A 17234-nucleotide genomic window follows, 5' to 3' on the forward strand; every position below is an offset into this window, starting at 1 on the left:
AACTTTGGATACCATCAAAGTTGACCAAGATTCGACTGGAAAAGGAAAAACCTCTCGACGAGGACAAATGACAGGTATTCTACTAAGGTATATCTTATAAACTAAATAGAAACCTCCCAAAGGAAAGGGAAGTGTTTTGCTTTTATCTTCACAGGAAAACTCATCTTCAGAAGGCAAAGGACACTGCATGGGTAGATACTTAAGAAGAAAAGGTAGCTATAACCATCAAATAGAAGGAATGTGCCATACGGTAAACTTTATAGCTGTCTCTCAAAAAACTCTATTTCTCTTTGTTTCCTAGTCCCTATTCAATTAAACCAATGCTGGATTTAGAGGTGGATTTGGCTTTCCTCCTCTAAAATCCAAGCACATTATTTAACTAAGCTCTAGTGTTTCTGTTTTGTATCAAGAAGCCAATTGATGTAATACAGAATAAAACAAGAATTTGGGGACTGTCTTTGTCTTTTCTTGGATCTTTCTCTCAAGGTGTACACCCTTTCATAATTGTTATGTTCTCATGGTTGCATTCCCTAGCATATGTACATACACAAGCAAACATTTCTCTGCTAACTGTTTATGTTTGAGTCCCACACAGCCAATGAAGGCCTGCCTGACAGCAATCCCTGGACACCCTGGAAAGAAAATGGGCCACAGCTCCTCGATGCACTGGATCCAACTTGCTCCATTTCAACTGACACTCCGGCTAGAGGTTTGGGTACTGACTTCAATCAAGTTGAGGATTTCAAGCGAGATCTTCAATCAAGTGAATCCCATCAAACACGGACTGGATACTAACATTTTCTTTCTACAGGACCCCACATGACTATCATCGTCCCATTTCAGCAGGAAGTAACTTGGAGAATGCTACGCCCCCTTTCCCCATTGTTGTCACTTAGGATAGTGTATATACCTAGTTAGGAATAGCTTCCTATTGTTTATGGTTCGGTTTGGAAGGAGGTGTTCAGGCTTGGACACCTCTTTCAGATGACTTTAGGGTTTAGTTAAAATAGATAGTTAGGAGGTGACATAAGCAGATTGTTGTATCTTCTTATATTTTACCTTTATACTGTTAAGTTTTAATCCTCTTTTAGACTAAAAGGGGAAATGTAGGGGAAGCTGTAGCCACGCCTTCTTAGGGGCTGGCTACAGGAGTACCTGGGCAGGCTTGTGAGGGCGTGGTCAGAGTGAGTAGGGGGTGTGCGTTTTCGGTTTCAGTTTCGCTTTGCTTCTTGCTGTACAGACTACGACCGGCTGGCTGGTTCGCTCTGTAAGTAAGGCTTTTCCCTATTAAATACCCTTATATTTCTACCTGAATCCGTATTAGTAATTTCCTACTATAAGGAAGTAATTAGAAATTCGCATCCAAAAAAAATAGAAAACACATAATCAGACTGTCCCTGTTGGTTGCTGTGAAAATCCTTTATGTTTAGAAGAGGGAGAGGAGCAATCTACTGTAACCAGTGAAGACTGACCAGAAGGACATCTCTGTGGGACACCAACCATAGCACGAACTAGCGGGAAAGAATACACATGAACAAGACACAAGAGTGGAGAAGAAAGGTAAGAAAGAGTGGGCTGTATCTGAATGAGTGCATCATGCCAAATGTAAGAGTTGGAAACTCATTCTTCAAATTCAGGTCAAGGAATTCAATAATATTGTGTTTGGCTGGTAGTTAGGGTTACGGGAGATCATTATGGGAAGGCCCCCATGAGACACATTAGCTTTATATTAGATGCAAAAATAGAAGATCTGACTAACTGTCAATACAAGAATATGATGTCTTCTATTATGTTTTGAAACACAAAGAAAACCCTCTGGAGATGTGGTCCAATCTTAGTAACATGCTCTTAGGATTCCTCAAACTCAGAGCAGAAACAAATAGATGCATTTTCTGTTACATCCCCAGCTTTTGGTATTCAGTTAGAGAAACACAAAATAGGGTAAAACAGTGTAGATGAGACAAGGGAATGTCATAGAGAAGAAAGATGTGAAATCTCACAGACTATGTGTTTAAGCCTGGGTAATACTCAGCTCCATATGCGTTTCCTGGCTGCCCTGTTTACAGAAAGACACGTTTAAAAGAGATGGTCCAAATACCCTCACAGGCCTTGGGAAAAGACTCTCTGGGTACCCAGATGAGAGTGCAGCCTTGACAACACCTTGACTGTAGCCTATAGGACCTGAGAGAGGACCAGGGCACATACACTCTCAGATTATAGGTGATGTGGTTGCCACTGCATCATTTTTATTAACTTGTTATGAAGCATTATGAAACTAATAACAAAATAGGTTCACTATCCTAAGCAAGAATTGTAAACTTGAAAAACTCAAGATGTGATTATGACACCAAAGCATAAAAAACATTGACGTCCACAATGGATATTCCCCAAAATGCATCCTCTCACCTGGAACCCAGAGCAGCAGTACCCAAAGCAGGAGAGCACTGACCCCATCTCTGAGATCTGAAATAGAGTTTGCTTGTTAGGCACTGGCAAGCTGCCTTTAAAGATGGTTAGATGAATCTGCACTGTGGCTAATATCACAATATGCAAATCAGTTCATAAAAGTTTAATTGCTGTGAACCCAAGTCCACTTCAAGAGTAAGAAGTGCTCTTAACTACTAAGCCATCTCTCCTGCCTAAACTAATTTTTTGCATCTTATAATACCACAAAACATTACATTGTACTACTTCTCAAAGAGAGAAACAATCTGGTTTAATAAGATAGAGGAAAAAAAATAAGGGGAAGTTGGCATTACTAAGAGGAATTAATCTAAATGTCATCATCAGCAGAAAAGGCAGTGAGCTGGGAGCATGGGATAAAGAAGGAGGCTGGAAACCTAAACTTAGAATCAACCCAGTCAATCAACCACTTAGCTTTCTAATCCCAACTGGTGGACAGTATCAGAAGTTCTTGCAATGTCTCTGTCTGAAACACATGGCAAATTACAATGCTGGACTTGTGTCCCTCTGGACATTCACCATGAATTCCATACAGGACAGCAGCCTTTAAGACAAACCCCAGGTTAGCTGGGGCTCTTTCATGACAGGAAATTCTCCATGGTGCCCGAACTGGATGCATTGACCATGGGGAACATTATGTATATAATACAAGTGAAACTCAAACATTTCCAACACCAAGTCTTTGATAGGGAGAAAGGTCCTCATGTCCAAACATAACACCATTATAATTCGTGGGCTTAGTGAAACTTGGTGCTCCCCTCTCAAGTACTGAAATGGATTGCAACCTGACAGTCCCCCAGAAAAGGCATATGATACACCCTTGGTCTTCAGGGTCATTTGTGGTTTTTTGTTTGTTCGTTTTTTGAATTTTTTAATTCAATATTTTGGTGTGTTTTTTATTTTTTATTAGAAATATGGTTATTTTACATGTTGCTCCCATGTCCCTTTCCCTTACCTCCTCCCCTGCCTCTCCCCCTAACTAACACCCTACCTATCCCATATCCTTTCTGCTCCTCAGGGAGGATGAGGCCTTATGTAGTGTGCCTTCAAAGCCTGTCATAGCCTGTGGGATGGGGCTTATGCCCACCCCCTTGTGTCTAGGCTCAGAGAGTATCCCACCATGTGGGATAGGATCCCAAAGTCCATTCCTATGCTAGTAAGAAGTACTGATCCACTACAAAGGGCCCCATTGATTTCCAAGGTCTCCTCATTGGCACCAACATTCAGGTGGTCTGGATCAGTCCCATGCTGGTATCCAAGCTATCAGTCCGGGGACCAAGAGCTCTCCCTTGTTCAAGTCAGCTGTTTCTGTGCATTTCATCAGTCTTGAAAGGACCCCTATGCTCATCTGTCTCCCTTCTTGGAAACTGGATTTCAGTTCAGATTCAAGGTTATCTGTGGGTTTCTGTTTTTAATTCCACCAGCTGCTGGATGAAGGCTATAAGATGGCATATGAATTAGTCATTATTCTCTTTATCAGGAGCGGGTATTTAAGATAGCCTCTCCTCTGTTGCTTAGATTGTTAGTTGGTGTCATCTTTATAGCTCTCCAGACATTTCCCCAGTTCCTGATTTCTCTTTAAAACTATGTCTCTTATCTTGCTCTCTTCTGTTCTTCCCCCAACTCAACCTCCCTGCCCCATCATATCTTTCTCACCCCTCGTTTTCTCCCCTTCTCATTCTCCTAGTTCCCTCTTCCCTCCCCCTATGCTTCCAATTTGCTCAGGAGATCTTTGACCATCTCCCCTTCTCTAGGGGAACATGTATGTCTCTCTTAGGGCCTTCCTTGTTTACCAGCTTCTCTGGCAGTGTGGATTGTAGGCTGGTAATCCTCTACTCTATGTCTACAATCCACATATGAGTGTATACCATGTTTGTCTTTTTGTGACTGGGTTACCTCGCTCAGAATGGTTTCTTCTAGTTCCATCCATTTGCCTGTGAATTTCAAGATTCAATTGTATTTTTTTGTTTGTTTGTTTCTGCCAAGTAGTTCGCCATTGTGTAAATGTACCAAATTTTCTCTATCCATTCTTCAGTTGAGGGGCATCTAAGTTGTTTCCAGGTTCTGGAACAAATAATGTTGTGATGAATCTAAGTTGTTTCCAGGTTCTGGAACAAATAATGTTGTGATGTCTTGAACAGATGTCTGGTATTAGTGTGCTTCTTTTTGGTATATACCCAAGAGAGCAATTTCAGAATCTTGAGTTAGATTCCCATTTTCCTGAGAAATCACCATACTGATTTCCAAAGTGGTTGTACAAGTTTTCACCTCAACCATCAAGAGAGGATTGTTCCTCTTTCTCCATATCCACTCCAGCATAAACTCTCATTGGTGTTACTGATTTTAGCCATTCTGACAGCAGTAAGATGATATCTCAGAGTTGTTTTGAGTTCATTTCCCTGATTGCTAAGGATGTTGAGCCCTTTCTGAAGTGTCTTTCTGTGTTTTTCGATTCCTCTGTTGAGAATTCTCTATTTAATTCTGCATTCCACTTTTTAATTGCATTGACTGGTGTTTTGGTAGCTAGCTTCTTGTGTTCATTGAATATTTTGGAAATCTCTGTCAGATGTGGGGTTGTTGAGGAGCTTTTCCCATTCTGTGGGCTGCTGTTTTGTCTTGCTGATTGTATCCTTTGCCTTACAGAAGCTTCTCAGTTTCAGGTGGTCCCATTTATTAATTGTCAATCTCAGTTTCTGTGCTACTGGTGTTATGTTCAGAAAGCTTTCTTCTGTACCAATTTGTTCGAGGGTACCATCTATCTTCTTTTCTGACAGGTTCAGTGTGGCTGGATTTGTGTTGAGGTCTTTGGTCCATTTGGAATTAAGTTTTGTGCATGGCAATAGACATTGATCTATCTGCATCTTCTACATCCCAGCATCTGGTTATGCCAGCACCATTTGTTAAAGATGCTTTCTTTTTTCATTGTATAACTTTAGATTCTTTGTCAAAAATCATGTGTTAGTAGGCCCTATCCCAAAGGATATGATAGACTCTGAATATCTCCCATGGAAGGCCTCACCCTCCTGGGGGAGCAGAAAGGGTGTGGGATATGTAGGGTGTTGGGTGGGGGGATGGAGGAGAGGAGGGAGAGGGAATTAGGATTGACATGTAAAACATTCCTGTTTCTAATAAAAATAAATAAATAAATAAATAAATAAATAAATACAGAATTCTGGCACTAGGGAAATGCCAATAAATCTACAAGGTTGATCCCTACTAACAATCCAAGCAGCAGTTGAGCGGTTACCTTGAATGTCCTTTTCCAATATTGAGATTTATGACTACATTATATGCTATCCTAGAGCCTTCATCCAGATGCTGATGGAAGCAGAAGCAGACAACCACAGCTAAATGCTGAACTGAACTCTGGAATTCAGTTGCAGAGAGGGAGAAATGAGGACAAAAGTGGTAAAGACCAGTGCAGAGAATCCCACAGAAACATCTCACATGAACAAGGGGCTGCTCATGGTACCCAGTCTAATAGCTGGCAAACCAGCATAGGACTGTTCCAGACCTCCTTAATAATGATGTCAGTTTGGATGTCTGGGCAATCTGTGGGGCCTCTGGTATTGGATTAGTATTCATCCGTAGCATAGGAATGGACTTTGGGAGTCCTCTCCATATAGAGGGATACTCTCTCACCCTAGACACATGGGGGTGGGTATAGGTCCTGCTCCAAATGATATGACCGACTTTGAAGATCACTCATGGAAGGCCCCACCCTCCCTGGGAAGCAGAAAAGGGTTGGGACAGGGGATCATTTGGAGGCAGGTGAGGAGAGAAGGCAGAGGCAACTGAGATTGACTTGTAAAAAAAAAACAAAACATCATCTAGAAATCATTAACCCTCTTTAGAAGAGCAAAGATGATTGATACATTAACAATTTCATTACCTCTAATCACATACACTTATTTAGTTGGTGTTTGAACAATGTTTATTCTTAGGTTCTGTATTTCCTGTCTGAGGATGGAAGAGCTGAGAGAACCATTCAGGGTTGCCTTTGAAGCTGTGTTCTCCATGGGGTACAGGATTCAGCTGTAATTCATTGATCTGCAGTTTTTCTTATAGAAAATTGTCTGAACAGTTTTGTATAATTTTCCAAAGACAAGTAACACAGTATAACAGTTGGACTGTCTAAGTAGGGTGGTTTTAATTTTTAGGACACTTGCTCAACTATATTAATAGCAGCATTAATTTTAATAGCCGAAATCTGGAAACAACCTAGAATCCCCTCAACTGAAGAATGGATAAAGAAAATGTGCTACATTGACACAATGGTGTATTACTCAGCAGTGAAAAAGAATGATATCATGAATGTTTAAGGAAATGGATGTAATTAGAAAGAAAACCACCCTGAGTGGGGTAACCTAGACACAGAAAGACAAAATGGTGATTAGTCACTCATAAATGGATCTTAGAAGTAAAGCAAAAGATTACCAGGATGCAAATCCACAGCCCCAGAGAAGATAGGAAAAAAGGAAGACAATAAGAAAGTATCTTCTAATATTGGAAACTTTTAATGGCTTGAAATAATCATAGAGAGGGTACTGTTACAGCATCACAAAATCATGCAGCAATCTCTGTAACACCTTATATCCAGGGTTGAAAAGACAGATGAGGAATGGAGGTCAGCACACGCCATCTTTGTTAACTGTACCATGATCTGTATCTATCTTGTAGCCCCAATTTCTATCATTTGTTAGCACTACTTCACTTAGGAAACCAAATAGTTCACAATCATCTTTAAAAGATGCCTTGTCCTGTATGACCTTGCACCCTGGATTTTTCTGAGTCTGCTTTTGAGAACACGCAAACCAGATCAGTCAGTTCATTTGGACTATACACTCCATGGGTTTCTAGATAGCCATCACTATGGAGAGACAGTATTAAAGGACATATCTTGATACTCTGACTCATATGTTAGTCTCTTCCAATACATGGAGGATACCTTCATTTTTGCATCCACTGGGGAATTCTCTCGGGAATGTAGGAAGAGTTGCCTTAACTTTCCAGCCAAAAGCCATCATAACACTTCAAAGCAACAATGAGGAACTCATGCCTAGTGAAAGACTCATGCCTAGACAAATAAATAGGACTAGGGAATTACTGGATCTGCGACAGATCTTTAATCAACACTTTACTAAAGAATCACACTACCTACCTATAGATACTTGTCCTAAAACATAACAACAGTGTAGTCTTCAATGCTCACCCAGTGAAATTCTCTTTGCAACATATGGAGAATATATTGAAAACCACAACTGGATAAATTGCAAGGTGGTGGAGATTATTCCCAACTGTCATATATATAAAACTATTCCCTCACCTGAAGCTCAGTGATCATGTGGGAGGAGGCAGCTGAGTGATTGCAAATTCAGAGAAACAGGAGGTTTGCTGTGAGACTGTGTTTCCTAGGAATGTCAGAGGCTGCATTTGTTAACTCCCACTAAATGATTGTCTAGACATGAGTTGGTTGAGGATAACAATAGACACTCCAAACTAGGTAGGTGAAAGCCTACAAGGGTTTAACCCTACACAAAGAACTACAGGTAACTCATAGGTCCAGGAGAAATAGTCTTCCTAAAGTGGGAAAACACAAAGACGTATCTGATACCATAGAGTCAGCCTGAACACATACATACATGTAAATTTTATACACACTCAGTACAGTATATTTATGTATTTCAGATATGTGTATAAATAGATGCATGTAAGACTAATGAAAAGGAACTTGCATGAGAGCAAGGAGTGTTACTGGGAAGAGAAGGGGGAGGGGAAATTATGTAATTACATTTTAATCTCTAAAGTAAAAGAAAATCTAACGTTTAATTTTATCAGACTTCAGAAGAAATACTGAGCTCATTTCATTAGATGAGCTGGGACACAGAACAAAGACAGTATTGGGCCTTCTTCCTCTTTTACTTTTTCCCCAAACCTCAAACAGTATAGGTATAGTGGCTTCTGAGTATCATGGATTCTGGCAGCAATCAGTAGCAATGGGTAGGGAGATGTGGTCCTCTCTTATATCCATACTGGATATCTAGGCATCAGGAGTTCACATCATCATATGATAGACAGAAACTCTACATGCATTCAGTCATTTGAAACAGGCCCTACTTGTGGTACCAGTTCTGAGTCCCCAAGGAAGAACATATGCATTCTACATACATAAGAAAGACAAGGTGTGGCCCTTACTCTACTAATCCAGCTAGAGTACCTACCTAGAATCCCATGAGGAACTTAAACAAGGAACTGGATATAAGGAAAGATGATCCACCTGCACCTAAGGAGTGGTTGCCATCCATGGTCCTTTAGATCCCAGAAAGCACAAAGATAATCCTGGGAAGTTATGTGACAATATATGTCCCCCACCTTCACCACAATGTGTCAGGATCACAATCCTTGAATAGATTCTATATGGTCAATTTGATAATTGCCTTCTAAAATATCTGGAACTACATTAAGCAAATTCTGTAATTCAACTCAGGACTGGTTTCTTGGTGAACGTAGTCACTTTCCCCTTGGATAGATGGAAATGACAAACCTGTACTTCTTGTTTCCTAGTTCCCTTTGTGATGAGGATTGTAGGCTCTAGGTCTAAAATTCCTATATGTGAGTGAGTACATACCATGTTTGTCTTTTTGTGTCAGGGGTACCTCACTCAGGATTTTTTTCTAGTTTCATCCATTTGCCTGGGAATTTCAAGATTCCATTGCCTTTTTCTGCTGAGTAGTACCCCATACAAATTGAAAGGATGAGGCCAAGTTCAATTTCTAATCCAAACAATGACACATTTTCCTCTATTACTAAACCAGATTGTTTTCTCTTTTTGAGAAGTATCACAATGCCAATAAATAAATTGATGCTGTGTTGAGATACAAAAATTAGTTTGTTGCGTTGAGATTCAAAAATTAGTTTGGGGATGAGGTGTTATCTGGGTGGTAAATAGCCCTCTCTGGTCTTGCAGAGGACATGGGCTCAGATTACTGCATCCATATGGCAATTCATAGCCTCCTGTATGCCTAGTTCTCATGGATCACAAGTCTCTACACACAGACCCCCCCCTCTCTCTCTCTCTCTCTGTCTCTCTCTCTCTCTCTCTCTCTCTCTCTCTCTCTCTCACACACACACACACACACACACACACATACACACACACGATGCACAGGCATAGATGCAGACAAAACGCAATACACAGAAAGTACAAATAAATAAAAGTTTAATTTTGAGGGATCACAGTGCTCTTGCAACTCACACCTTTACAGCACAGCAGTAACAGTGCTCTCCCCACATGAAACCTCTCAGTAACAGAACATGATGTTTCCACAGTGCCTGTCACAAAATCACCTGGGATACACAAAAATACTCAAGGGGATTCTTTGTTAATCCTAATTGCCATAGGGCTACACAAGAGCAGGTGTCCTGTGAGCATCAAGTCAAGCTCTTCTGAGTTGATTTGCATATTGAGACATTAGCCACAGTGCAGATAGTTCAGTCATCTTTAAAGGCAGTTTGCTAGGAACCAAGAAACAGCCTCTACTCCAGGTCTCAGAGATGGGGTCAGCTGCTCTTTTGCTGTGGGTATTGTTGCTCGGGGTTCCAGGTGAGAGACTGTAATATTGGGAAAATCCACTGTGGCCATTATTGAATTTTATGACTTGGTGTCCTGATCAATGAAATTATGACATTTAATTGGTTTTAAATTTCCATTTTATTTTATGTTTCTCAGAGTATAGTTCATGACTGCTGTTACAGGTTCCACATATATGATGCCTTTACATTGGGGTGCTTTCAGTATATCTTATCACCATAGGTTCTGTTGGGGACATTGTGCTGACCCAATCTCCAGCGACCTTGACTATGTCTCCAGGGCAAAGTGCCACCATCTCCTGCAGAGCCAGCCAGAGTGTCAATACAGCTGGTATTCCTCTTATGAACTGGTATCAACAGAAACCAGGACAGCTCTCCAAACTCCTCATCCATGATGCATCCAAACTAGCATCTGGGGTCCCTGCCAGGTTCAGTGGCAGTGGGTCTGGGACAGACTTCACCCTCACCATCCACTCTGTGGAGGCTGATGATCTTGCAACCTATTACTGTCAGCAAGGTCTAGCGCTTCCTCTCACAGTGCTACAGGGCTATACCAAAACCTCCTGGGGTTGTTGTCCATTGAAGCTCAGTCTCTAAGCTGTTTCTAGCCAGACAATACAACCATGTGATTCTACAAATATTGCTAATAAAAAGGGTGAACCTTTGAAACAGAATTCTCAATGTAAGTGTGTTTGCCCTATCATGCATGCTTTACAAATTAACTGTTTGCTTGCTTATTAAAGACCCACCTGATACTAGTTTCAAAGCACTTTTACTGTTCAATAAACTGAGTAGACAGGCTTCAACTTTACAGCTTCATGCAATGGCCTCTCTGGGGCTTCAGTCATGGACACTCCTGACACAAGCCTTGCCTCACCAGCTTTCCTTAGTCTCAGAAGAATATTCTATAACCCCTGTCTTCTGTCCTTGACTCTAAGCCAGAATCACATGGCCAACCTTGCCAAATTCTGCTTCTTTTGGGGACTGAAACATAAACCCCCTCATTGAATTACATCTCCCCCACCTTTCTGCTTTCCATGATTTCTTTCACTGCCTAAGCTTGGCTTTCCGGAAATTGCTCTATAGATCAAACTGGACTCAATCTCAGAGATCTGCCAGCCCCTGCTTTCCCAGTGCTGGGATTTAAGGCATGTACAACCACACCTGGCTCTAAGCTTTCTTTAATTCCTCTAACAAGTCAGAAATTTAGCTGGTAAGATCTTGCCCTGAGGTCACTACTCTTTTTATTCCATTTTTTAATCTGTTCATCTCCTTGAACACAGGACTTAACTCCATTACAATTCCTGTTGTTCTTCATATTAGTCTACACTGTGTATTTTGTCTCGTTCAGGTTGCTCCTTTTCATTATATATCTTTATTAGAGTTACCATTAAAAAGTACATGGCAGAGTCTATATAATGCTGTTTTTGAGATTACCTCTGTCAATGGATTTAATAAAAAAAAAATATCACTTCAGCCTCAGGCAAACTTTTTGGGACAATGGCAAAAACCAGCCACATTCTTTATCAAAATTTCACAAGAACAATCTGTAGATAACATACTAAAATTCTTCTCTGAATTCCCTTGAACCAGCCACCCTTGCAGTTCAAATCCACAGAAATCTGGGATCTACAAGTTAGACTTAAGGTCACACACACACACACACACACACACACACACACACACACACACACACAACCTTTATGTGTATCTTCAACAGCACATCTGCTTTCTTCTTTTCTTTATGGCATGCATTCTACTCTGATGTCTCCCCATTGGCCTTTGAACTTTGAATACTGAGAAACCTCACTCTATCTTCATTGAGGGATATAATTTGTGTCACCAAGACATCTTTTCTATTTTTTATATCTTATAGTATTTAATAGAATTTAGGACTTGTGGAAGGGAAAGCAATTTGCCAAGTGAAATACTGTGATATCTTATCTAATTAATGTATCTAATAAAAACTATATGATTAGTCACTGTAGAACACAGAGCTTCATGAGGAACAAAGTCTTGTAGACCACAATAGATAGTCTAAAAACCAATAATCTCAGAGATGTTTGGGTAGAAATAAACCTGTTTTATAGTTTTATATGTTCTATTCTGTGAAGAGTTGCCATGACCAATACATCTCATATAAAGGGAAGCCATTGGGTGGTTGCTTACATTTTCAGAGGTTTAGCCCATCATTTTCCTGATAGAAAGCATGGGGGCAGGAAGACATGGGATTGATATCTTACATCATGATCCAGAGAGAGAGAGAGAGAGAGAGAGAGAGAGAGAGAGAGAGAGAGAGAGAGAGAGAGAGAGTACTGAATAAAAGAAGGAAAGAAAAGGAGAGGAGAGGAACACCTAGGACAAGTGATGTTTCAAAGGTATCACTCTCATGACCTGTCTCCTCATGCCATTCTCCACTTCGTGATTTCTATCACCTCATGATAATGTCTTATTTATGAATCATGAATGGCTTTACCTAGTGTTTTCATTAGAAATGTCATGGTGTTCTCACTTCTCAATTACTGGATATAACAGGTGAGTACCAAGCCTTTCATACACAACCCTTTTAGAAGACAATTTATAGAGAAACCATACAAATATTAAATAAATGTTTTAAAGGATGATACCTAGCTCTCAAGTTTTTTAGTTTATTTTTTAAATTAATTTAAAAATAATCTTACATACTAATCGCAGTTTCCTCTCACTCTCAAACTCTCATTCCCCTCTACAACCCCTCATTCTTTTCCCCATTCACTCCTCACATCAAAGTCTGTCACATCATTTTGGGCAGGGTCTAGTCCCTCCCACATGTATCTAGGTTGAGAGAGTATCCCTCCATAGTGAATGGGTTCCCAAGTCCATTTGTGCACTAGGGATAAATACTGGTTCCACTGCCAGATGTCCCATAGACTGTGCTGGTCTCCCAAATGATGCCCACACTCAGGGGGCCTGATTCAGACCTATCCTGGTTCCCCATCTTTCAGACTGATGTCTATGCCCTCCTACTTTGTCTGGTCAGGTGTTTTCGTGGGTTTCCCCTGCATGGTCTTGACCCCTTTGCTCATCACTCCTCACTCTACAACTGGATTCCAGGAGTTCAGCTAAGTGTTTTTGGTGGATCTCTGCTTCTGCCTCCATCAGCTATAGGGTGAAGGCTCTAGGATGGCATTTAAGGTAGTCATCAACCTCATTTTAGAGTAAGGGCATTTAGGGTATCCTCTCCACCATTGCTCTAGATTTTTATTTGGGGTCTTCCTTGTGGATCCCTGCACATTTCCCTAGTGCCAGATTTTTCTTTAAACCTATAATGGCTCCCTGTATTAAGGTATCTATTTTCTTGACCTCTTTTCTGTTTTTCCCGCACCTCAATCTTCCTGATCCCTCATGTTCTCCTCTGCCGCTCCTCTTTCTCCTACCTCCTCCTCTCTGACCTGTGCTCCCAGTTTGCTCAGAAAATCTTGTCCCTTTCCCCTTCTACTGGTGTTGATATATGTTTCTCTTAGGGTCCTCCTTGCTTTCTAGCTTATGTGGGGTTGTGAATTGTAGGCTGGTTATCCTTTGCTCTATGTCTATTATCCAATTATAAGTGTAGCTCTCAATTTTGATTGGGAGACATAGAGATGGGAACTAGTATCCAAAATAAATTCTAAAAGAAATGGATAATAACCACTCTCCCTGTTGATAACATGTCAATGTGAACTTTGAGAATTTTCTTCATAGAATTAAAGTTCTCTGTTGGGTATCTGAAACATCTGGATCATTCATTCACTGTATAAGCAGCAATGAAGTGCAGTTTGGATTTTCCCAAGTTCTTTCGTTGCCCTTATAGAAAACTTCCATAGTTCCTCTGGTGATCATTGAACATGGCCATGAACACAGAACAGACAGAGCACGACCTTTTCTAATGTTAATATTTCTATCTGTGCATTTGGGGAGTTCAGTTCGATTGTGTGTTTATGGGAACACATGCAGGGGACAGTGATAGAAACTGAAACACCGAAGAAGGGAAAGAATCAATGTTAAGGAATAGGAAATTAAGTTGTTAACTTCACATAAATGATAACATGTTAATGGAGTTCTATGAAGTGGGAGACAGAAGTGTGTGTACATACATACATTTGAGATGGTGTCTAGCTGTGTTCCTGTGTAGTATATAGTGTTTATCATGGGTTGTTGCAAATTCCTGTTCCTCCTGCCTCAGCCTCCCAAAGGCTTGGATTGTAGGCCCTGATCAGCAAGCTGAGCAGAGGTGTGACACTTGAAACCACAGTATGTGGCAAGTTAAGAATAATAATGGCCTTAGGGAAATATCTTAGGAAAAGGGATAGGAATGCCAGCCAAAATGTTTCTTACGACATGTCTCACCATCAGCAGCCATCCTGCCATTAAAACTCAATGGAACTGGAAGTGATTGTAACTTATAGCCCTGTCTGTATACTACATAGTGTGGAATTCCAGATAAATTTTTGAATGTGTGTATAAAGTAAAACATACTCTAAGAGAGCTTGGAGCTAACACTACTTCCAGTTGTTCCCTCTAGGAGGAGATACAAATGTAGGCTTCTTCAGGGGGACTCTAGAGAGGAGTAGAGGGGTTGTGGTGGGAACTGGTTTAGCTGGAGAGTCTCCCTGCATCTGTCTGCAAATCAAGGGTCACAATCACATGCAAGGTGGAGGGGTCCTCACAGGGCTCCACTAGCAAGTTATTTAGCCTGATATTGACACAAGCAGAAGCAGGCCTGTCCTCCATTCATCAGGGTATCTACCAGGGTTTCTTGAATTGTCCAGTAGAAATGGGCCTAGGTCAGAATTCACCCTCATCACCATCAGCATTCAGGCTGAAGATGTGACAGATTGTTACTGTGAATATTTTTGTAGTGTCCTCTTCAGAGTTTCAGCATACAACACAAACTCCATTTAGAGCTCAGCCTGTGAGACAGCATCTGTGACAGCAGCTTTTCTCTCTCTACACAGCCCAGTTATATACTCTCCTATCTTCCCAAGGATCAGTGGGGTGATATATTATTCACAATTAAAGCTTCAAGTGGAAAATCTGAAAAGCAAAGCAGCAAAGCCACAAGCTCTTACCACTACCTCAGGTGAATGGGATGATCCTGACTCCACCAAACCTCAGACTCTAACTTCTCAGTGTGGCTGGAGTATCCTGAGACTTCATTGTCTTCCTATTCTCTGTGTGGCTGGAGAATCAATGCCTGATATTGAGCCTTCTTTCTTTAGTCTGGCTGGAGAATCAACGCCAGCTCTAAGATCTTGCTTCTGTCCTATATACCTCCCTAAAGCTGGGATTAAGGGCATGTGACTCCCAGTTCCTGGAATCAAAGGAATGAGTTGTTTCTCTTTAGGACTGTATCAATCTTGTGTAGATCTGGGTGAACTTGGACTCCCAGAGATCTGTCTATCTCTTAATCCTGAGTCTTATAATTAAAACTGTGTACTACAACCTACTAGCTTCTGGCTGTAGGGATTAAAGGTGTGTATCACCACCACCCCATCTCCTGATCTCTATAGCTTGTGACTGACTTTGGTGTTTTAATCCTCAAGCAAGCTTTAGGAGATACCCTTTAAGTCAAGATTAATACATTGTTTTAACCCTTGTTTTGCCTATCTTCATAGTATGATTTTTTTAACACTGATTTGATCTAAAGTATTCTCATTTTCATGGCTATATCCATTAGCAGAACAAGTAGTTTGGAAAGAATTCAAGAATGTTCATTTCATATTAGACATCATATCAAACGATTGTGTAGCTTGTTTCTCAGTTCAAGCTCTTTCAAGATCTGAATTAATATGTTGGTCATGATTTGAAACATGGCCCTCTTCATTTCAAAACCATCATCAGAGTGTGTCCCTCACATCAAGTCCTGGTTATATTATGAGTTCTGCATTTCTCTGAGTAGACATGTGCGTTCTAAAGTCTCCTGTGATTATCCACTTGAAGCTCCATTCAGATTATATCTCTCTCATTATAGCTGCAAAATCTGCTTAGAGAAGGAACTTAATGAGTGTCTCAGAAGGGCACACTCAATTACTTTGTATTTTGTGGGTCCTAGGTCTAAATCTCGAGATGTGAGTATATATCCTAGAAGAGGTGTAGAAATGAGGAAAGTAAAAAAAGTCCGTGGATGAGGGAGAAATTCTGGAAAGAGAGCTAGTAGGACTTAGGCAAAGTGAATGATGTGAAGGGAAGCAGTGACAGGAGGGGAATCTAACTGATATGGATACAGGGAAGGTAATAATGAGGGAGTGGGAAGGATATAGAACAAAGAACACTATCACTGTTTGAAAACACTGTAATGAGGTACATAATTATATATTTACAGTGCATACACCATATACACAAGTGTTTGTATATACATATATATGAATTTTCAATGGAGTTACATAACATGCTACCACTAAGCGCCACAAACTAACAAAAATTCCAGTGTCAAACATGGGAGACTTCCTTTTGAGCTATTTATGAGATAAGTCCCAGAGATTCCCACATCAATGTATGCTAATGCAGTCGTCCTTGGTTGCACCCCAGAATTTGAAGGAAAGTAGGACTCTATTTCTTTTTTACTTTTTTATTTTAGAAGCACTCTTATTTACATATCAATTCCCCAATTCCCTTGCCCTCCCATCTTCCCATGCTCCCCACTGACCCCCAACTCACCCCCTACCCGCTCCCCAGGGATAGTGAGACCATCCACGGAGAACCATCAAAATCCATCACATCATTTGGGGGAGGGCCCAGGCCCTCCTCACATATCTGGTCTGCAGTCGTATCACTCCATGGAGAATGAGATCCCAAAGTTCATTTGTGTTCTAGGGATAAACACTGGACCACTGTTAAAGGTCCCATAGATTGCCCTGGCCTTCTAGCTGGCACCAACATTCAAAGTGCTTGGTTCAGTCCAATTTTGATTGCCCAGATTTATGACCAGTTTCTCAGTGCTCTCACTAGGTCATGTCCAATGTTTCTGTAGGTTTCTCCAGCACCATATTTAGCCTTATGAGGCCTCTGTGCATGTGTGTACTCTGGCTGTGTGAGAGTAGTATGCTTCAATGATGGGAAGACTCTATTTCTATTTTGTTCACTGGAATTTGAAGAATCTGTCAGGATCTATCTTGGAAGACTCCTCCATGAGAACTAGATCACCCACTACTGTATGGTTCTAT

At 40.8% G+C, this 17234-nt stretch overlaps 1 gene segment (V, D, J or C); it reads left to right on the forward strand.

Moving 5' to 3' along the window:
• The first annotated feature begins 10017 nt into the window (after nt 1-10017).
• Nucleotides 10018-10650, forward strand: LOC113838602. The segment is given in 2 exon segments: nt 10018-10066; nt 10277-10650. Coding segments are annotated over 2 exon segments (423 nt in total).
• The last annotated feature ends 6584 nt before the right edge of the window (nt 10651-17234 follow it).

This window comes from Cricetulus griseus, unplaced genomic scaffold (genome assembly GCF_003668045.3).
Source record: "Cricetulus griseus strain 17A/GY unplaced genomic scaffold, alternate assembly CriGri-PICRH-1.0 unplaced_scaffold_1, whole genome shotgun sequence".
In the NCBI taxonomy this organism is placed as follows: domain Eukaryota; kingdom Metazoa; phylum Chordata; class Mammalia; order Rodentia; family Cricetidae; genus Cricetulus; species Cricetulus griseus.